The 23,361-nt window shown below is 41.2% G+C and overlaps 1 protein-coding gene across 9 annotated transcripts in view; it reads left to right on the top strand.

Moving 5' to 3' along the window:
- The window catches only part of L3mbtl3 (L3MBTL histone methyl-lysine binding protein 3), a 110,075-nt gene that overhangs the window by 39,703 nt on the left and 47,011 nt on the right, over positions 1-23,361 (top strand). For all 9 annotated transcript variants that reach the window (XM_038339098.1, XM_038339097.1, XM_038339096.1 and 6 more), the window contains 4 exons: positions 4,024-4,159; positions 5,975-6,066; positions 8,674-8,825; positions 19,161-19,237. In XM_038339098.1, the coding sequence (XP_038195026.1) occupies positions 4,024-4,159; positions 5,975-6,066; positions 8,674-8,825; positions 19,161-19,237 (457 nt within the window). The remainder of the gene's footprint in view (positions 1-4,023; positions 4,160-5,974; positions 6,067-8,673; positions 8,826-19,160; positions 19,238-23,361) is intronic.

Genomic DNA, 23,361 nt, shown 5'->3' with positions numbered 1-23,361 from the left:
CGCCTTTAATCCCAGCACTCAAGCAGGCAGTGAGTTTGAGGCCGGCCTGGTCTACAGAGAGAGTTCGAAGACAGCCAAGGCTACACAGAAAAACCCTGTCTCAAAAAACAAAATAAAACAAAACTAAAGGGGGAGGGGCAGAGAGCAAAGAAAGGAATAATATCCTATTCATACTTTATAAGTTTATATGTTATATTTTAGTTAAAATGCATCAATATGTAGCATTTTAAAATTTACAATTAAACTCACTCCTTCCAGAATCTAGAGTCCAAGGTGACACTGGGGTCCCTGGGGAATTCAATCTCTCAGGAAGGTTGAGGGCTACTCCCACCTCCACCACCTCAGGCCCAGAGGGAGCTCAGGGGCCTCTTGTTTACCCAGCTGTCTCTGCTCCCCTCCTACAAGTGAGGCCTTAAGTCATTTACCCCTAGTCCCTTGTGGTCACAGCACTCTGAGCTTGTCCTGACTTTCTTGTCCTCTGCGAGGCTGTGCTTCAGTGAACATCCTCCTCTATTGTCAGCCTCCCTGCCCAGAGACAGCTGTCCAGCTGGGCCTTGCCTCAGGGCTTTACGTTTTCCATAGCTGACTCCTGAACTCTGTTCCTCCAAGGCCTGGGCCACAGGGTTACACTGTCTCTCGCCATGGCCATCCTCAGTCCTATACTTCTAGTCTGTCCCCTCTCATTAAGACCCCAAGCCCCAGCTGCTTGACAGATACCTCTTCTCCATTCTGAGGACTTCCATATCCTTTCTTTCTTGTGTCAGACACAGGCTCCTATGGAACTGGTTCCCACCAGAAACTGCCATTCCTTTCAACTCCTACATGAAAGGTCTAACCCTAGAAAGCCTCCATCTTTCCAATTCCTAGCCCACCTCTTCCCAAGATTCCCAGGGTGAATATTTCTGGGAAGCAAAAAAATAAGGCAATTTTCATTATTCATAAACTCTGTACCTAGGAATTCACTTGCTTGTTAAAACTTATTTCTAACTGAAAATAACATAGTTGGTGCCAGTAGAGAGGTGAATACCGAATGGCAGCAATGTATGAGTCACCCAAGATCCAGGTTCCCAGCAGGGACTTGCAGGGCCTTCTCCTTGGGACCTTCCCAAGTACCCCACAGAGTGTCTGTTTTTCACATCCCCAGCCTTTCTGTTGGTGATTTCACTCATTAACCTCTGAGTGCCCAGAACGCTATGCGGACCTAACAGAGGAAAAGGTGTGTTATGGGACCCTTATTCAAGCCTTACATGGTGATTGCTGATGAATGAGAGTTCAGTTTTAACAAAACACTAATATAGCAAACAAGGAATCATCAAACAAACAAAAAAAAAAAAAAAAAAACAAGTATATGTGCTGACCAAAGTATTGTCACTAGAGGATGTAGGAACCTAAGCCTACATTTCCTGTTTACATTTCCTGTAGCAGCAATGGGATTTCCCAGGACATAATGACCTTGAGTAAGAAGAATCAACTGCCTGGTGGTAATCCCAACGCTCAGGAAACTGAGGCAGGAGAATGTGTGAGGCTAGATTCTGCACAGCAAGACTAATGACAAAAGAAATCAACTGTGATGGGATGCTGGGCTGTTTCCACTAAGGATTGCCTAGCTTCCTTTCTCATTATTCATGCAAATCTTTTCTGCCTTTCCACCCCCGACAGCAATACGGGTATCTCCATTTCTTTGACAATTCTTCAACACCTGTGTCAAAGAAATTAACCCATCTGCTTCTAACAGGCAGGCCTGCTGTGCTCAGGACCCCCACCCTTCCTTTACCCCTTCTTCCTGAGCAAGCACTGTTCCAGGACTAAAGCCCCAAAGCCCTCAGGGAACCGGACTCCATCTGCTCTTTCACCTTCTCAGGGCAGGGGGTAGATTAAAATAAAAACAAAAGCCTTATTCAGTCTTTGGTAAACAAATTCTCACTCATTTTTTTGGGAAGATTTAAGAACTGATAAACTCGGAAAGCTAGTTAAACCTAAAATGACCTCAGTTCAGCAAAATTAAGGAGATGGAGGAGGCTCAATATTGCTTTGCCCTGTCACAGACAGGGCAACAAGTGTTACAAACAGTCTCCATGGTTGTTCCTTCAGGAGTTCCAGGGTTAATACGCAGAGATGAAGGGAAGAAAGACTGTTCATTCAAAAACAAACTTGGTGATGTTGGGGACCGGGGACAGGTTCCACTATTCAGTCTAACTTCAATTTCACCATCCTCCTGCCCATTCAACTGATATCAATACACAAGCAGTTGAAATGAGCAAAAGCAATTCTGTGGGGCAAGAGTTAGTCAACTAAGAATAGTCCACCTTCCAGAACCAGGTTCCTCCTCACCTTCAATCAGCATCAACTCCGGGCAGTCATCACTAACAACCAACCACCAGCATCTTTGTATTGTCTCGCTCTATACTCTTCCCCCACCCCCACTCCACAAAGCCCAGCATTAGAGCCTGGTTTGCTCTAACCTGTTTTTCATCCCTACTCAGAGGTAGCCATTTGCACCCCCCACCTCCTAATAAATCTCTTGCATGAAGTCCATGGCATGGTGCGATTTTTGTGGCATTCCTTGGCCCCAGTCACGAAGACACCCTTTCTTGCAATACCCTTTCAATAAGACCTGATGGTTAAATGTAAATGTGTATATGTGTCGCAGAAGGCAGAATATGACAGTGTAACGTTTACATGTAAAGGAGGAAAATTGATATATACAATCTGATGTGCAGAGAAGACATTTACCAGAAGCAAAGGGTGATGCTCTCTGCCGTTTGGCAAGAGGCAAATGGGACAGCGATCAGTACTATTGTACTCTGAAGTCTTTACAAAGAGCAAGCAGCTCTTATAATCAAAAACCCTACAGTAAGTAAAATAAACCTTCAAAAAAACAAGAGTCAAGGGCTCAGAACATAGCTTGGTGATAGACTGGTTGCTTAGCAATGTGAACCTCTGGCTTCCATCTTCAATACCACAAAGAAGTAAACACAGTAATTAAAGTCTACCCCCCACCCTCCCAAGGTCCTTTCTTTCACAGATATATCTAGATTGCTTTAATCTAGACTTTCTGAATCTTCAAACTCAATCCTGTCTCCAGATCTTTCCCTTAAACACCCAGGTCCAGGACACCATGGCTTTATCTTCACCAACAGCTCCTGGCATTGCTACTGCTCCCTCCCAAGACCCCATCTACAAGACAGTCACAGACATCTGCCTGCTTGAGTGCTGGGATTAAAGGCATGCACCACCACACCCAGCTCCTTCCTTTTTAGTTCCACTTCCCAGAAGAAATAGTTGTCAGTATTCTGTCGTGTTCATTAAAGAGTTTAACTCTGGGGGCTGGAGAGATGGCTCAGTGGTTAAGAGCACTGACTGCTCTTCCAGAGGACCCGGGTTCAATTCCTAGCATCCACATGGCAGCTCACAACTGTCTGAAGATCCAGTTGCAGGGAATCTGACACCTTCACACCAATGAACATAAAATAAAGTTAAATAAACACACACACACACACACACACACACACACACACACACACACACATATATATATATATAGAGAGAGAGAGAGAGAGAGTTTAACTATGAATATATATATATATATCCATGTATGTACATGTAAATATGTGTACGAACGTCCATATATTTTTAGAAGGAGATACACAGCATATATGTAAGTGCACACAGAGTTTTCTCGCAGACAGAATCACCTTGTATAATTTGCTCTGCCACTTGAATTTTAACAGACTGTTTTAGAGGCCTTTCCATGACAGTAACTACAGTTTCCTCACTTTGGGGGATCCTAGTGATGTCTCTGCACGTAGCCTCCTGTGGGATCCTCAAGTTTGTGTGGCAAGCACCTTCCTGACAAGACCATCTTCTTAGCCCCACTAAGGATATGTTCATTTAGAGTATACCCAAGTTCATTTAGAATGTGTGTGTGTGTGTGTGTGTGTGTGTGTGTGTGTGAGAGAGAGAGAGAGAGAGAGAGAGAGAGAGAGAGAGAGTGAACTTACTCAACCTGCTAATCTATTTCAGGTTTGCGGATATAGGATAAAGCTTCATTTTGATGGATATTCTGACTGCTATGACTTCTGGGTAAATGCGGATGCTCTGGACATCCACCCTGTAGGATGGTGTGAGAAAACTGGCCACAAGCTCCAGCCTCCAAAAGGTACTGCTGCTTGTTGTTTCATGCTTGAAATTCAGTGAAATCTTACTTTCTCAGGCACTAACTTGGAATTCTTAGACAATATTCTTTATGATAATTAAGTCAAGCTTATTGTTCATAATGTAAAACATCTTTATTAAAATTAAAGAAATAAAATCTAAGAGAATGAATTATTTCCATGCACTTATTTTCATAGAGATTAAAACCTAAATAATAATAATTCTCGACTATAAATAACTGTTATATACAGATCTGTTTTATCTGTACATATGTGTGAGTACATACACATATATACACATTGCCTTGAACAAAACAATTTGAGATGTTAGTTTTACTGCTACTTCATTATATAAGAAAGTCTTGAGAAGCCAGATGTGATGCACACACCCATAATCCTCGTGCTAGGGAGGCCGTGGTAGGATCATGGGTTAGAGGCCAGTTTGGGCTTTACAGTGAGTTCATGGCCAAGATGAATTACAGTAGGTAGATCTTACCTCTGAGGGGGGGAAGAGAGAGAGAGAGAGAGAGAGAGAGAGAGAGAGAGAGAGAGAGAGAGAGAGAGAATGAGAATGAATGAATATGAGTAATTGAGAAATTATATCTTGAACCCACCAGTTTTGATATGTTACAGATCGCAGGGGAAAATACAGCACTAATTGGGCTAACAATTAACAATAATTAATTGTCAGTGCTAGGGACCAAGCTTAGAGTCTCATTCATGATAAGGAAATGATTTACATTGATTTAGGCCCCTAGGCAATGGGGTGCTTTGCTTTTGATTTGTTTGTTTGTTGAGACAGGAAGCCTTGTTTCCAAGTGAACTCTTTTCTGTCTCCTGAGTGCCCACATAGGAATGCACAGCCGTACCTGATAGAATATAATGTCCTTTATATTATACTCTGCCAGAATTTGTTTATTGTTTTTTTTTTAACCTGTTTTATGATTTGAAAGACAGACATGATACTTTTAGTCCACCCCCTATGTATTTAATAGTATTTCCTTCTTTTCAACTTTTTGGGGATTGTCAAAAATTCAACCAACAGTTTGGTACTTTTGCCTCCTCTCCCTCCTATGTTGGGGATGGAACTCAGGGACCCTGCACAAGCCAGGCAAGAGCTCCACCACTCTACATTCCAGACACAAAGATGTTATCTTATAGTAGGCTACCATCCCTGTCCCAACTAAAAGTTCGAGACAGTATGGCATTTTGAGATACATAAAGGAGCATTTAGGGAATTCCCTTCTCATAAGGAAATTCTGCCTGATGAACTGGTAATGTTAGAGACTTTTCTCCTACTGTCATTTGCCAAACCCTTTGTGAACCTGGGATTACCCCTAACCCCCACCCCACCCCCATTTTTTTTCTTTTGAAGAACTAAAATGATTTTTTTTATTTCTTCCACCTTCCTTTTTGTTCATATTAGTCTCTCAAAGTAAATGAAGTGAGGGCAAATGAGAAATATGATTACTGCAGTACCCTAGACCTACTTCTAAGGAATTGTAATTACATTGTTGACAGAAGTAGCTTGACAATGCAAAACCTACCAGGTTCAAAATGCATTTGCTTCCTTATGCCATTTTCTGTACATCATTACCACATCCATTTAGAATTTGAAAAGAATAGTAAAGTTTGTTGAAGCTAAACACAACCTGTATCTAAAAACACACAGTTATAGATTGTGAGTTAATTCTATTTATTGAAAAACATCGTTTGGTTGCTTGATCTGAACATGTTCCAGCTACAGGCAGAGTAGGATGGGGAACTAGCTGGTGTGCTCTGTGTGTTTCCTGAGTCTGTCCACGTGTGCTTCCCCCTAGGGTATAAAGAAGAAGAATTTAATTGGCAGTCCTACCTGAAGACGTGCAAAGCCCAGGCTGCTCCCAAGTCATTATTTGAAAATCAGAACATAGTAAGTGTATCCAAAGTACTTTTCCTTTCAGGAGGAGGGGTTCTATTTTTAGTGTCTCATAGGATAAATCACAGTGACAACAAGGAACTATAATCAATTTTATTGCCTTGGTAAGTAGAATTCTCGTATCTTAATTAAACTTTAAAATTAGCTTCAATTCTTCATGAGTAAATATCTATTTTATAGCCATATTATGGTTGTCTTATTGAATGGAGTGCCAACATAATATGAAATCCAGGTGTGACTTACAATTAAGATACATAAAAATTAAATCGGCTGGAATATTATACTGTTACCATCACTTGGCCAGTTCAGATGGGAGTCACACCGTGGGATGGATACAGCCTTGTTAGAGTGTGCAGGCGGGAGGTCACCAGGGACTCCACCATGCCTCTATTGCAGCTCATAGCTTTGTTGGCCGCAGTTTTTGTAGCAAAAGCAAAGGCAGATGTGTATGCATTTTCTGTGTCTTTGCTGTCTTTCTGTTTTTATTCTGTGTTCCTCCCACGGCATATCTGAGAGAGCCTTGTGCATTACACTTTTCCTTCCCCAGGATGTGGCCTAATTAGGACAGGGGCAAACAAAGTGTCATCCTTATAGCTGACATGGACTAGATAGGAGGACATATGCTACCTTTCCCTGCAGACAAATGAGCCGCTTGATTCCGAGCCCTGGATCAAAGTTGCTTTTTCTTATCCTGCATCACATCTGCAACACCAGGGAGCCCTGGACCCTCAGCAGAGTAGAACACGTGCCTGGCTCTCTTAATAGCACAAGCATGCTCCTCTCCTAGATTCATCCTTTGGGCAGCAGGGAGTAAAAGGATAAGAGGCAGCAGCATCCCTATGAGAGCTCCCTCCACATGGAACAAGCATCAGCAATGGGGAAAACGTTCCATCCAGACAGGGTTATCAGGCAGCTGGTTTGCGGGTGCAAATCTAATGGAAGAAACATTCTCTGATTAAACTGAACATAAACCAGTTTGAAATAAGAGTAGAGAGAGAGAGAGAGAGAGAGAGAGAGAGAGAGAGAGAGGAGAGAGAGAGAGAGAGAGAGAAAGAGAAAGAACATGGTCAGCCTCTTTTATTATCTCTTAATTGGGCAGCCAGCTTAATCGCCGGAATGTAAATACCGCTTTGTCAGTATCTATTCTCTGACCAGACATTTCCCTGGAGGAAGGGCAGTTTGCTGGACACTCAGCAGCCTGCTGTGGCTGCCCCATGGCTGTTCCCCTGCTGATGACTTATATCGTGGTGTGATTAACTGCCTTGAACCATCGCTGCATTCTGGGCATGGATAGCATACACCCTAATCTTAAGCCATGGGTTGGGTATTTGAGAGGCAATTAAGTTTTCTATTTCTAGAGAATAGTCATATATTTATGGCCATAAGTGATATATAATTTCAGGGTTCAAATATATGGTAAGTTTTCTATGTATTATTTGCACTCTTTAATTCACTCAGTACTTGCAACATTTTCAGATATACTTGTTTACATTTTTGCAACCATAGCTAGATACTTTTAGTTTTACTGTAAAGTGAAAGGTAGCATTTGTTTACTTAAAGCATTAGACTAGTGATCATATGTTTCATTTTGAAATAAAGGGCTTTTTTAAAAATTTTTTTTATTTATTTATTTTATTATGTAAGCAATATTCTGTCTGTGTGTATGCCTGCAGGCCAGAAGAGGCACCAGACCCCTTTACAGATGGTTGTGAGCCACCATGTGGTTGCTGGGAATTGAACTCAGGACCTTTGGAAGAGCAGGCAATGCTCTTAACCTCTGAGCCATCTCTCCAGCCCCAATAAAGGGCTTTTATCAGAGGATAGAAATGACTTACATTATTTTATAGCTAATGTAATGCATATCCTACTCTGAGATTAGAATATTTTCCACAAAAAATGTAAGGGTTCTTTACACATGGCTGTCCTTCAAGCATTAGCTTAGTGAACCTCTATTGTTTACCTAGTAAATCCCAGACGACTGATAGTCTATGGATTTCCTTAAAATACGTAATAGTCCTAATGACAGCATGAATTTACAGCCAGTTCCTGTGCTGCCACTATGAATAAAAACTGTCTGTAGTAGTAACCCGAAGTAGTAATAGCTTGAAGCTTTTCATAAGCGAAGGTGACCTACTTTCCGTACGGTGCTTGAGGGATCTGCTCAGAGGTGGGAGTGAATTTGTACTGACTCCACATTTTTAACTCAATTAAGTGCATCTTTTGTGTGAAATAATTTTTATTGTCCAATCTATAATCAAGGGAAAAAAAAGAAAGAAAGGCCAGACAATCAGCCGCGTGGTGAGTGAAACCTGCCTGCCTCGCATACATCTCCTAACTAAGGTGTTAAGACACACACTGAAATGAATTACTTTAAACTCTGCCAGGTTGCCGATGCTTTAGCTCTGAGGCTCGGATAGTTAATTGAAAGTACGGTAGAGCTTCGCTGTTTATTGTTGCCGGTGGAAAGCACCCCCACTGTGAGGCTGGCACAGCTTTTTATATTAGGTGAAAATGCTTGTCCTTGAAGCCAGGGTAAAGAGTACGTAGATCTCACGGTTGTGAAGTGTGCTTATCTCTAATTAAATCTGCGTATTTCCATAGACAGCTATCCCGTCAGGCTTTCGAGTTGGGATGAAGCTTGAGGCTGTAGACAAAAAGAACCCTTCCTTCATCTGTGTTGCTACGGTAACAGACATGGTGGACAATCGCTTCCTGGTACATTTTGACAACTGGGATGAGAGCTATGACTATTGGTAAGACAGTTTCCTCTAATGTGTGCTGTTGAGAATTTAATGCTTAGCTAGGGAAAGTGAGTTCACAGTTCAAAATAAGGAACAATGTGAAGTGTATAACAAAACAAAACAAAAAAGCCCTACACGTGGTGGTGACGTCATCCTGCTCTTGGGTGAGGCGGGAGGATCAGAAGGTCAAGGTTATCCTCTGCTACCTAGGGCTTTTTGAGTCCAGCCAAGATTACACTGAAAGCTTGTCTTGAAAAAGTAAACTTGATGGGACTGAAAGAGATGGCTCAGTGGTTAAGAGCACAGGTTGCTCTTCCAAATGACCTGGGCGGATTAACAGCATTCACATGGCAGGTCATGACCCCCCCTTTTACTCTGGTTCTAGGGGATCCAGTGCCCTCTTCTGGCAATGGTGAGCACTGCTATACAGATATATGTGCAGGCAAAATACCTACCCATACCCAGAAAAAGAAAAGCAAAAAGCAGATGTTTAAAAGTTCTGGTCCACTTTTTCCTATTTCAGATTTTTAAGTTTATGCTTGTCCATGTATTTCTAATTAATATCTTTTCAGATGTCTCAGGATTCGTGTTTGACTTGACTTTGTAATATGAAATTGAAATTTGCATCCCCATGTTCCCAGGTTGCATGTAGCAACATAGACCTACATATACATACAAACACAGACTCACTTTCCTTCTCCTCTTGGGGTCTGGTGTAACCTTTTAGTAATTTATTTTAATCATCTTTCTATATATTTATACTCACCTAATTAACCATTCAGATAGCTGAATACAAATGATATCAATGGAATATTATTTTTAATCCCTGCATTTTTAGATATACTATATACAATAGTAAGAACATCATACTATGAAATTATGCCATTATAAAAACATCGTACTAGAGCATTTAACTTTTATATGCGTATATAGGTGCTAGGGATCAAACCCAGGTTCCTGCATCTGCTGGGCCAGTGCCCTCCCTCTGGATATAGCCTCAGCCTAAGCCATCGCATTTTATTACACAGCTGATGACTAGAATTGGATTTCCTGGTGAAGATCATCTAAGTGTTTCTGTCTTACAGACGTGTGAGATAAGAATATTGTAGAGATATGTCAGATGTAATATGGCGCTTATCAAGGGAATATTAATTTATGTAAATGTTTCATAGGTTTTTCTTCTTCAAAAGTTTATTGCATATATTTCCACTTATTGAGGGGAGTACATATGGAGGTCACAGGAATCGTTCCCTCCTTCCACTGTGTGAGTCCCAGGGGTTGAGCCCAGGTTGTCAGGGTTAGTGACAAGTGCATTTACCCATTATATCTCACTTCTTAATATGTGTATCAGTAGATATGTCAATAATTCTCATTACTTCTCAAACTGTATCTTTAGATAACAGTTTTACCTGAATTGTTTAAGAAGGAGAATCTTTGGATATGTTTTTTTCTTGCGTGGTGTATGTGTATGCATTCATTTAGAGGCTAGAAGTTAAAGTCATTGTCTTCCTATCTCACTTCATTGTGTTTTCTGAAGTAGAGTCTTCCACTGGATTTTACAGCTTGCTAATTCATTTAGCCTTGCTAGCCATCTTGCCTCAGAGATTCCCTGTCAAGTCTTCTGAGTGCTGAGATCACTGGCTGGCTGCCAGACCCACCTAACTTCATGTCTGTGCTGGGGTCCCTAACTCTGGCCTTCAGGATTGTGCAGCAAATGCTTTATCCCAGGAAACATCTCTCTAGCCCCTACAAAAGACTGCCATGCGTCCTCTTTATTCAACTTAGATAAAATGAATTAATGTTTATTTGTATGACCACATAAGTATCACAGTGATTTTGTTGTTGCTGTTGTTATTGTCATATTTTTTTTTTGTTACTTTTTGAGACAAGGTCACTTTGTATGGGCCCGGCTGTCCCAAAACCTGCTATGTATACCAGGCTGGTCTCAAACTCACAGTAATCAAACTGGCGCTGCTTCCCAATGCTGGGATTAAAGGCTTAGAAACCATGCCCAGCTCATCGCGGTGCTTCAGAGCCATAATTACTTCTTTGGATTTCTGGAATAAAGCAATGACCATGGAAAGCTTTGGCACAGTTACTTTCTCTAATGTCAGGTTCCTTGGTGAACTAACAAAAAGGACCCTGGTTTCTTCTGAGAAAGAGTAAAGGGGAAATCTGATCTCTTAGAGCTGATTTTGCACTTTTAAAAGCATAAACTAATGTCCTTATTTTTACACTGGAATGTCCTTTGAGGATTATTTATATTTCTATTGACAGGAAACCCTATCTCGTTAATTGTCAGAAAAAGAAAGTGTGCTCCCGTCCTCAGGGTGCAGCAAAGGCACATTAAAAATTGCCTAAGTGCCCTGGATTCTCTCCAGTTCTCTAGTCTTTGAAATTTTTGTTTCTGCATAAATTACTTTGGTGTGTAATTGAGGATACAGATTTCCTTTCCTTTTTCAATTCAAAGTAGTTTTGAAATGAGAGTCTTTACCCCCCCCCCCACACACACACCCTTGAATAGGATAGGGATACTCTATCCCATTTTACACAGAGAGAATGGGAAGCATGCGTCTGTCCATCTACATCCAGGTACTACATGTTTAGTTGTGATAAAGTATTTCTTCCTTCTAAAGAGGAACAGGATAAGAAAGGAAAATAATATATGCTCAAAATAAAATACCTTTACCTCTGTGTGTCTTGATGGCTGTTAGGCTTAGAAGTAACCTGAAATATCACCGGATATTGACACTAGAAACTGTTTTGAAGCTGCAGGAAGGAAAGTGAGGGCTGTTCCGGGGATCCCACCAGCGATACACACTCAGACACATCTGGTCCATCGACAGTCTTTATTCCTGCCGGCTGGGAGTACACACAGGACCCTAGTGTAGCACCGTGTATTTAGGGTGAGGGGTATTTAAAGGCAAAAACTAGTTTTTGGTAGCTTGCTCCACAGCTGCAGGGGAGGTTTGAACAAGCAAGCAGTTTAACAGAAGCTAAGCTAAGTGGTTAGCTGGAGGGGGGAAGGAGGCTTGCACAAGCAGGTGGTTTAACAAGCTAAGTTAAAGGGCATCTTTTCCTCAGGTTCTTAGAATAGAGTTGGATAATTTTCCATGGCATTCTCCATCAAGGAGATCAAATTCTAGTTAAAACTGAAATGACTTCAGCAAGAAAACAAGATAGAGGAACCTCTGCATTGTCTGGTCAGTCACAAGGACCTTGGAAGTCCTGTATCCCATCCCCCTTTGCAAACACCGCCTCTTTTCCCTCTTACCTTCCTGCTGTCTGATATTGGGCTCCTGGGGCAGAACCTATCATGAGAACAGTCACTTCTTATTCCCCCCAGGTGCTGGGAAATAATCTTCCTTGTAAGAAATATTATTTCCTTGTGACCTTGTCTTTGGGGACTCTGGACAGCATGACGACAAGACTTAGCATGTTCAGCACAAAGCCCTGGGTGGCTAGAACTGCAGCTTCAGCCACTTTGATTGTTTTCTGGCGGGGCATCTCAGTGAAGAAGGGCAGAAGTCAACAAGGACTTCCCTGTGCAGAGGGAAGAAGCATCAAATTAGGGATTCACAGAGACCTCCCAGTCTTTCCCCAGGTGTTCCTAAGTAAACTGCAGATTTTTAAAAATGGATTTCCTCTTTTATTTCTACATACATTGTGTCTGTGTTTATAAAAATCATATATTTTGATGTTTAGGTTATTGTCCCTCTTTTGCTTTTTTTGTTGTTATTTTTTTATTGATTTGTATTGAGCTCTACATTTTCCTCTGCTCCCCTCCCTGCCTCTCCCCTCCCCTTCAACCCTCTCCCAAGGTCCCCATGTTCCAAATTTACTCAGGAGATCTTGTCTTTTTCTATTTCCCATGTAGATTAGATCCATGTATGTCTCTCTTAGAGTCCTTGTTGTTGTCTAGGTTCTCTGGGATTGTGATTTGTAGGCTAGTTTTTTTTTTCTTTATGTTTAAAAACCACTTATGAGTAGGTACATATGATAATTGTCTTTCTGGGTCTGGGTTACCTCACTCAAAATAATGTTTTCTATCTAGTTTCATCCATTTGCAGACCTTTTAAAAGGTAGATTTCTTTTGTATTTATAAATTGAGAATAATAATAATTTTGTTTCTCTCTAATGGAATATTGATGTTCTTGTAACACGGGTCTTAGAGTGGTATCAAAAGCGATTTCATTACTGAGTTTAGTTGGAGGTGCACTGTGTATTGGCGGTGGCAGAAGGACACGGAGTGCATGAGACTTAGACAGTCACAAACTTCAGCCCCGAGGGCCCGTGTTCTCCCGTGGGAAAGAGGCATGCCCCCCAGTCATTGGTGGTTAGTGTTTAATTGTTAGAACTAACTGTTGTTGTCTTCTGTGACGTGTGGAGTGACATCTTCTGAGTTGGGGTTCCCACGCCTAGATTCTTTCGAGTGTGGTTTCATGCCTGGAGGAAGGCCTCAAACCACTGTGAAGCGCAAAGTGGGAATATCTGACACTAATCACTTCTCTCTCCGCTCAGAGAAAAAGAAGAAACAAAAGTTGAATCCTAGGGTGACTAAGTGGCATCACTTTGATCTTTGCCAACTTACCATGCTATCAAGAGATCCTCAGCAAAAAAGCACATTAATTAATATGAATTAGGGATGGAAGAGAGAACTAGGCAACTCAGCCGGATGAAATTTGTAGTTGATTAGTAAAGCAGAGAGTTAAGAGATGATGAGTGGCTGGGGCAGTCGGTCCTGGTTAGGCGATCGTGCTGTGGGATGAGGCAGTGGAAGGGGTTGGTGGCGTAGTTTACAAAACTGTAACCATTGTTACTGGAAAGACGTTGATGCTACCTTACATGAGTCCCTGGAAATGCTCTTGCTCTGCTCTCTGCTAGGCTTGCATGGGTACATGGTTTTATGTAGTTTTTCACTGTGACCTGATAGTACTTACCTGTAATCTCTTGGGAGGTAGAGGCAGGAGGATTAAGAGATGAAAGAAAGCTTCTCAGCAAGTTCAAGGCTAGTCTCAAAACAAATGATCATGGCTAACAAAACAGATGTCTTTCTTTTCAACCCCTGGGGCAGAGGTACTCACTTAGCCTGTTTGTATTTCTATAACATGACCTTCATTTTCTTATTCACTTTAGAATTAAATCGTAAGTAACGATTTTTTTCGTGAATTATTTTATTTGTTTCCGAGTCTTTCGAAATGTACTAGTCTTGATCCAGATGGATCATAGCAGACTCTGCAATTAATTTTCGCTTCACGTTTTTTGAAATGTACTTCCGACATGACATATGAAAACTTAAGTGATCTCTGAATAAAAGAATTAAAAAATCAAAAATCAAAAAACCTAAGTGATAGAAATAGAGAAGTCCAGTGAAAAGTGCTTTGCTGTCAGTTCCTTGTTCCTTTTGCTACATTTCTGCCTTTGAACACTAGATGGGACTAAGATGTGGTGAAAGAAATGAGCTTGGAGCCTTCCAACTTTTGAGTGAAGTGTTTGCTACTGTAAGTAAAATAGGTCAGAGTAGGCTATTCTTATCTACTCTACTGAGATGGTGACTTTATCTTAAATAGTGAGTTTAATCAATATGTAGTTATAGTTATGAGTAAGACCTCTCATAAGATTAGGTAATACTTAATATGTAACACATAAGATTTCCTTATTATAATTTATAAAGAAATCAAATAAAGTCAAAAGTTAATCTATTTATCGTTCTTGCCTTGAAATAATCATCAGGGGTCTGGCAGATACTTTACAGTTATATTTGATTGACAGTGGAAAGAATTAAACCAGTGTATATTTATTATTATGAAGTTATTTATAAATACTTCCTTTTTTCTCCTACAAAGTACTCTTATCATAAAAAGAAAATATAAATTACTAAAACATTATAGTAATCTATTTAGTATATCATAACATACCAATATTTTAGAAAGAAAAATAGAATAGTTATTTCATGTGTTGAAATATTATATACTACCCCATAGATATGTACAGGCTGCTGAAATAGAAATACTTTCTTAAAGGTACTACACCACCAGTAAAAATCCATAACCAAAATAATTCAGAAAAGGTGAGGGTATCCAAATAGCCCTATTAGTATAATTGTAACAGTACATCATAAGGAATTGTATAAAGTGACACTTTATACAATAGCTAAAGGCTATGACCTTTTGCTCACTATTTCTCAAGCTGAGTTTTGCAGGACAATCATGTTCCATGCAATGTTAAAGGTTTGCTGGATAATATAGTATACCGTAACTAACTGCCTCCTGGAAATGCTGCTTTAGAAAATTCTAAACTGGCTTTTTTATAGTTTAACTTTATAATCTTTTGATATCCTGTGTACTGAAATTCTCAGAAGTGGAGTATATTGTGTTGTTTTGAACTATCTTGACATGTTATGTGTATTTGGACTCTTGTCAGGTCTGGTCTGGTGTCATTCTGTCTCTCATCTCTGTCTGTCTGTCTGTTTCTCTCTCTCTCTCTCTCTCTCTCTCTCTCTCTCTCTCTCTCTCTCTCTCTCTCTCTCTCTCTCTCTCTCGTGTGTGTGTGTGTTTCAGAATACTTGTTATCTTTGAGAGCACAGATGGGGCAAGGTCCTGACCAGTATTTTAAGAAGGATGCTGTGGTATGCCTGTAGGATTCCAAGTATTTGTAATATTTACTGTAAGCATTCCCTCGTAGAAGTCTTTATCTTCTTACTGTCTACTTGCCTGGCATCCCAGTGCAGGTTGGATCCACTTCCTGCCTACTGTGTCTGTGCCTGACCACTGGGTATAGCTAGAGACAGGAACCCCACATGCTGGCTGGTGACCTTCCATTTGTGCCTGTTAAAGTCACCTGGGCCCTCAGTCCCAACCTCTCTCCTTGTCTACTCCTCCAGACCATATTTCCTTCCAGGTTTTTCCTCTCTCAGATGTATTACACTCTAACTCTGCCCCCTCTCCAAACAGATGGGTTTTTTTTTGTTTTGTTTTGTTTTGTATAGTCCAGCCATTTTGGTTACCCCTCCTTTTTTGGTCTACTGGTTCCCCTCTTTCCTCCTCCCTTCCCCTCCCGCTCTCCTCACAGGGCTCAGAGTCGCGTCCACTTTAGACTCCCAGACATCCCTGCCTCTGGCTATGCTCTCCCACATACCTGTAATAAAGTTTTCTTCTCCGCCACATCTAGGAGCAGTTACGTTCTTTCCCTTTTTAATTTCTTTTTTTCATTCATCTGCTCCTGAAACTCAGGACCAATCATGTCCTTTTCAAATTCTCTTTTTTTTCCCACTCATATCTATCAAATGTTTTTCAATTGTCCAACTTAAGCAACAAAGCAAATCTTCACTTTTGCTCTTTCAACTACCTCCATTTATTTATTTTTTGGTTTTTTGAGACAGGGTTTCTCTGTAGCTTTGGAGCCGGTCCTGGAACTAGCTCTTGTAGACCAGGCTGGCCTCGAACCACGGAGATCCGCCTGCCTCTGCCTCCCGAGTGCTGGGATTAAAGGTGTGCGCCACCGCCACCCAGCTCGCTGCCCCCATTTATAACTGAAGGTCTTAACTATGCATTCGGTGCCACTGTCTTCATCGCCTCTGCTTCTGTTCTCTCTGAACGCCGTTTTGTTCCAGCTTTGAATTATGCTCTTGTCACCGATGTAGTTCCCTCCCAGAACCAATTAGGAGACCGAGTCCTCTGTGTAAAAGCAAAGAGCTTTTATTCTTATACAAGCTTGCAAACTTAGACTCTCTGTGAGTTCAATGTATTGGAGTGACGGGAGAGCCCAGAACTCCGCTGGGGTTGGGTTTTCACGGTAGCAAACGTGGGGGTGAGAAATTTCTACGGTTCAGTACTGTTGATTGGCTGACTCCTGGTGGAAAGCGATGGGTGTGTGCTGGCAGGTGATCCTATCTACAGTGGTTGGAACTTTAGGAATTTTCTTTGGACGGTCTGTTCCTGGGTGGGGCCTGGGTGGTCTCAGTTTGTGGTCTTTCTTGGAACCAGGTATTGCCTTAGGGTAAACTACTCAGACTCAGACCTCTAGTGAGCTTGTTTCTCCTTTGTACGACAAGCCCTTGCTTCTCCTTTGATCTGTAACACCATCACACCCAACTGATTTCTTCTGCTGCTTCACTTGCTAGTCCTCTGACATGGACTTTGTCCCCTTCTCTCTCTGGATTGTCTCAAGTCTGCTTGTGGATTAAATATCATCCCAAATGCTGATAACTCCAAAATGAATACTTTGGTCCTGATCTTTGTGTGTGAACACTAGACATGGCTTATTTGACATTCTTTCTCGTTTGTCTAGCGGGTATTTGCTAAGCACGCCGAAAGCAGGAGCTTTTATCCTCCACTTGGAATGTCAGAATCGTCGCTAGCAGTATTTCCCAGCCCAAGGAAATGGCAGCTATGTTCTTGTTGCCTCTGCCCAGAACCTTGGAGTGGCCTGACTTCTTCATTTTGCTCACCTCCTCTATTAAATGTACCGACAAATGCTCTTAGTTCTATGCTTAGATTGTTCACATAAACCTGATTGCTCACTGTTTTTACTACCTCCACTGTGGTCCAGGCCCCTGTGTTCAATTTGGAGCAACTTCTAACTGACTCTTGCTTCCAGTATGGATTACTGTTTGCCTAATAGTTAAAATAATCACTTTAAGACATAAATCAGACTAAGCTACATAACACCCCCCCACACACAGTGTTCGACTTCACTCTTGATTAAAAGCCTTCCCTTGGTTGCATGCTAAATGGGCTTCTGTTCTGACTTTTTGTATTTATCTGCTTCCTTTCCTCTCCATGGTACAGCACTCCTAGGATCCCCTTTTCAGAACCTTTGGACTTATCTCAGAGTAGTTTTTTTTTCTGTGTTCGAGTGGCTCACTTCTTTCTTTTCTCGCATCTTTCAAGTGCTGGCTCAGGTGTCGCCTCACGAGAGGCTAGGCTAGAAACAGGAGCGCCTTTGCGCTCTTAACGTAATCCTTACTTCATGCATCCGCTTTCCTTTGTGCCAACCGCAGCTCATAAATTTAATTAGGCCTGTGATGGGTGCAACAATACTGAACATGTACAAGCCTAAAGTAATTTATCCTCCCATAACAATTCTGTAATATTTACATTGTACTAGCTATTTTAAGTAACCCTGAGGTGGTTTAAAGTACACAGGAGGATGCACATACAGTGGATACAAATGTCACACCATTTTATAAAAGGTTCTTGAGCACCTCAGTTGTTATCTTCAGGGGTCCTGGGCTCGAATTCCCCTGCAGAGACAGGACAGTTATCTTTTATTTCTAAAGTTCCTCTCTACAAGGTCATTTCCTCAGGATCTGCCCAGTGCCTGGCACATCAGTTTTTGACATACTGTCTTCACTTGATATTTAAAAAAATGAGTGAGCAGATAAATGGGTGAAGGCCATTGCATGGGGTGGTAAGGACTTTACAGAACAAGTGTGGTGAGGAGCAAGGACTCAAAAGCACCAATGTCGTGAGCTGAGGGGAGGACTCTGGGAAATACGCGCTTAGTTATAGCAAAGATGATGGGCAGGAGAAAGCAGAAAAAGGAAGAACCGCTTCATTTTAGTCTCTGGTATCTGCAATTCTAAAGGGTAACAGAAATGGCATGCTGTTACTATTTATGTATTTGTTTATTTATACTGGGCCTTTTGCTAGTCTATGGGATCTCCTATTATAGATTAAACCCATTTATACTATGTTTTATATTTATTTTAATTTTTCAAAATCCTTGCAGCAGTAGGTTCCCACATGGTGTTCTAAAATTTTTAGTGCTAGTTAGCCTTCCCTGTTCCATTGCCCCCTCCTTCCCTGCGTCCACCCTCACCCCATTTAATCCTCCTTGCTCCTTTACTCCTTCCCCTGCACACCACCTGTGTTCTATCCTCCTTGAACACTTCCCTACCTAGGGCCCCTGATTTTTGTGGGTACTCTCGCCTGCTGGTTTTGATAGTGATCTTGCGCTTGAGCTTTAGAGACGCTAAATTGCTTTTAGCTTTGCTTTTACATAGTTTGTTTTCTCCCATGACGCTTTCGAATAATGCTCTCTCCTTTGTACTTTTTCTACATTTGAGGTTTTAGACTTTTGTGCTTCCTTTTTCCATGGGAAAAGAAAACTGTGGTGTCAATTCCATATGATAATTTATCTAGCAAAAAATATATGCTATCTGTGTGAAAACTTCATGCATGTATTTATATGACGAACGCCAGCTCCTTTAGCATTTTATTAAGTTTTTTCAATAGATAGGACTCTTGAATGTGTTCATAACTGCTAACTAATTTTCCTCCTAACATTTTTCTGGCAGTATCTGCTGGTCTCTCCAGTAACGACAGCTTTTTTTTTACCTTGCAGGTGTGAATCGTCCAGTCCACACATTCATCCAGTTGGTTGGTGTAAAGAGCACAGAAGAACCCTCATTACCCCACCAGGTTCGGATTTATAATGTGTCTCTCTGTTTTCCATGTACTTGCCGAGCTGACCACATTTTTCTCTAAAGAGCCAGAGAACGGACACTTTGAATTTGGTGTGCCCTGGAGGCCCTGTCACAACTGCTCAGCTCAGTTGTAGCGCAAAAGCAGCTGGAGGAAATAAGTAAACACATAAATGTGAGTGTTTGCAGTTATCCTTTACAAAGTCCTGCAGCCGACAGCAGGTGGAAACTCGCTGACCCCTGGTAGCGCCTCGGCTGTATTCAACAGTGGCGTCGTTTACCTCCCAACCTTAGCTTACCGTCTTCCTTGACAAACTTTGTAAAGAATGTCTTTCTGTTTCCAACTTGCAATTCATTTTTGGACTCATTTATATTATTAGTGCACAGTCGCTAAACTTGGGCAGGTAAGCAGAGTAGGTGAGGTGCTGAAGGCGGAGCACGGGACCGCATTGTTGGGTTCAGTTCTTGCAGGTGTCCTGTTGAAGAGAGAGCCTGTGACTTTACGCTTTTCTGCTAAGTTCAGAGCGTACACCTCTGCTTTTGTTTAGGTTGCTGTGGTTTCTGGTTCCAACATAGGTTTTTGTAGCTTGTGCTAGCTAGTTTCTCTGTTCCCTGAAGCTTTGGGGGGGGGGGGGTGCTTCAGCTGTCTGCCAATATCTGTGGAGTCTTCTTGTTTTACTCCCTTTCTCTTTGACAAGAAACAATGTAACTGCTGGTAAATAGTGTCCTTGTGGTTTTATGTGCCCAAGAACAGATTCATCAGCATCCTCTTATAAAAACTATTTGAATGTGTCTCTGTTGAAAGTGTCATGGTCTCTATAGGTGGGAAAAGGCAGGATCATCAGCTGACATGAACCCCTGCTGCTCAGGGGCTGGTGGCTCAGTGGATATTAGAGTAAAGCAGACCACCTTGATCACAGACAGAAAAAAGAGACCTGGGTTTCCGGGCAGCTAGTCTGGTGGAGCCTGCAGCGTATAAGATCAGTCTCAGTTTGCAGCTTCTCTATATAGCTACATTCCATTCAAACAGCCATCTCTGAGTTAAGACTCACCCCAGTTCCTTAGTCCAGGGCCACACTGGGACTGCCTGATTTCTTCTTACAAGGGAACCCACCATTCTTATCACTGGCACACCTAGTCCTTTCTACTTTCAAAGATGTTTGTAGGTGGAAGGGAAGAAAGGGGAGAAATGACTCATTTTCATGGCCAGTTTGAAGTTGAGAGAGGCAGAAGGAGCATAGAGTTAAAGCAGAATATTAATAGTTCTATGGCTCAAACCTGTGCTGCCCCATCTTAGGCTGGTGATCGCCGAGTTGGTTCTCTGCAGCACCATGGTCTAACCTGCTCTAAGGAGTTCTGTTATTTCCCAGTTTAATATCAGTTCTGTCATGCACACCACTCTTTCTGTGATCATCAGCATCCGGTAAATAAACAGTGAACCAGTGGCAAACAGGTTCCCGACGCTGTCCCTGGGAAGGGATGGGTGTGGTGTTGCATTAACTTCATCTGTGAGGCCCAAGTCATCCATCACCTTTCATACACTTTTGTCATGGAATGGAAGAAAATGACAACTTTTTTTTGACAAGCTTTTAAAAAAGTTCAGAGCTGCGTGTGAAGATGTCCAGATATCATAGTATGTTTTTAAAGGTACAGGAGACTGTACGCCAAAGATGATGAAAATGATCCATTCGGTATTACATAAATACTACAAAATGTAAGAGCAAGACTAACAATGAGGAATCTCAATCAAATGTGAGCCCAGTTCACCAGGGATGTGCTTGTATGGTTCTTTACAGAGATGTACTCTCTCTCTCTGGTTCCTTTGCCTGTAAGGGCTCAGTCTCACCTCTTGTCTGAAAAGAAGCGTCTACGCTCTCAGTTTCCTTGAACAACTTTTCTTTCAGCATTGCTACCTCATGCACAGCCCGTCCATCTCCTGACCAGTTCTCCTAGCTACACTGGGTTCACATTCTGTAAATATGCCTGTCTATATTGTCCCTTCTCTGAAATTAAAATCTTTGCCTTTTAAAAATAATTTTGAATATATATATATATACACAAATGTGCATTTATAAATTAAAATCAAGGCACTGCATATGAAACAAAATGTGTGATACATGTCTGAGCCTGGCTTATTTTACTCACATAGTGGTGTCTCTTTCCACCCAGATTCCTAAGATCGTCATAATTTTATTCCTCCTTAGCAGAAATTCCACTGTGCGTCCATGCCACATTTCTTTATGCATCTGACCATGGGCCTCTAGACTGGGTCCGTATTTCGGCTGATATGGGTAGTTTAGCTCTAGATACAATGCTTGTGCCTCGGTGGTATCCAGACTTGGATTTCGTCCAGTTTTTAAAAGGGCAGAATTGCACATGGAGTAAGAGTGACTTCGCCTCATCGTAGTCCTGTTAGTCTGCAGAGGGACCGCCACACTGACGTCCATGATGGCTGTGCCAATGTGTGTTCTCACCAGCGGTGTGTAAGGGCACCTTATTCCCACCAGTATCTCTTGATTTGCTTTATTGATGCTGCTCATTTTGACATTAAGGTTTCTAAAGGCCTTATCTGAGGCTGTTCATTTTTTATGCAGAGTGATAGACAAGGACCTAGTTTTATTCTTTTATGTTTTGAGAACTTTCTTGTCTCCGTTCACCAGGAGAACTGGTTTGTGGTTTTTCTTTGTGTTGTGTGGCTTTACCAGGTTTGAGTATTGGAGTGTGTTGGCTTTGTGGAGTGAGTTTGGTAGTAGATCAACAGTTTGAGAAGTGCCGGTTTGAGTTCTTCCTTAAAGATTTAGAAAACATTAGCAGTTCGTCTGGTCTGGGCTCCCTTTGCTGGAAGACGCTGTGTCTCTCCTTCAGTCCTGTGACTTGGAGTGTCTGTTTGGTTATTCACGGCGTTTCCTTTCCTTTGGGTGACTTGTCCATATCTTGGATTTTTTTTCCCTAGAGTTCTCTTGTAATACTTCTAAGGATTTATTTGTTGTCTATTTTTAACTCTGTTTTCATCTCTAATTTTTTTTTATTGTGGGTGTTCTGGTTAATTCTGCTAAAAATTTTTTTCAGTCAGGTTTATTTTTTTAAATAACCAACTCTTTGCTCGAGTGACTGAATATATTGTTCCTCAGTTTCCATTTTATTAATTTCTGTTAGGATCTTTATTATATCTTCTCATTTACCAAAGTGGGGTTTAGTTTGCATTTCTCTTTCTAAGAACTTATGGTCTATTGGGTAATTTATTTGGAATGTTTCTATGTTTCTGATTTTTTTGGGGAGGGAGTGGTTTTTTTGTTTTGGAGCCTGTCTAGCTCTTGTAGACCAGGCTGACCTTGAACTCACAAAGATCCTCTGCTTTTTTTTATATTTGTTTGTTTGTTTGTTTTGTTATGTATATGAGAGTTCTGTCTGCATGTACACCTGCATGCCAGAAGAGGGCATCAGATCCCATTACAGATAGTTGTGAGCCACCATGTGCTTGCTGGGAATTGAACCCAGGGCTCTGGAAGGACAGCCAGTGCTCTCAATTGTTGAGCCATCTCTCGAGTACTCTGGGTTTTTTGTTTTTAATGTAAGTTCTCACAGTTGTAAACTTCCCTCTTAGAGCTGCCTTAGCTGTGTTCAACAGTTTTAGTAAACTATGCTTCATGTACATTTTAGGAACTTTTAAATTTTCTTCCCTCATTTCTTCAGTAACCCCACTGTTCATTCAAGAATATATTGTTCAGTTTCCAAGTGTATATGGATTCTGTGATTTCTCTTGCTGTTGGTTTTTGGTTTTATTCCCTTATGATTTGATAAGATATAAAAATAATGATATAATTATGTGTATGTGTGTGTGTTAATTGCATACAACTACTTTTATTTTTAGTTTTCTAAATTATATCCTAATCCATGTTTTAAGTTCAAAATGAAATGGAGTCAGCCATAGTTTTCACCCTTCACAATTTAAAGGTTTGTTAGCTTTTTCTGTTTATCCTGTCATTTTAGGGAATGCTCTGATTGAGGTTAAAGTGTGCTAGGTAAGGTCATTACATTTTGTAAAATGCATGTGTGTGTGTGTGTGTGTGTGTGTGTGTGTGTGTGTATAGACTTGCATGTTTCCTTTTTAATTACTTTGAA

The sequence above is a fragment of the Arvicola amphibius genome, chromosome 8, assembly GCF_903992535.2.
Source record: "Arvicola amphibius chromosome 8, mArvAmp1.2, whole genome shotgun sequence".
NCBI lineage: Eukaryota > Metazoa > Chordata > Mammalia > Rodentia > Cricetidae > Arvicola > Arvicola amphibius.
Note: the sequence above shows the minus strand (reverse complement) of the source record. Positions and strands in the feature narration are given on the sequence as shown.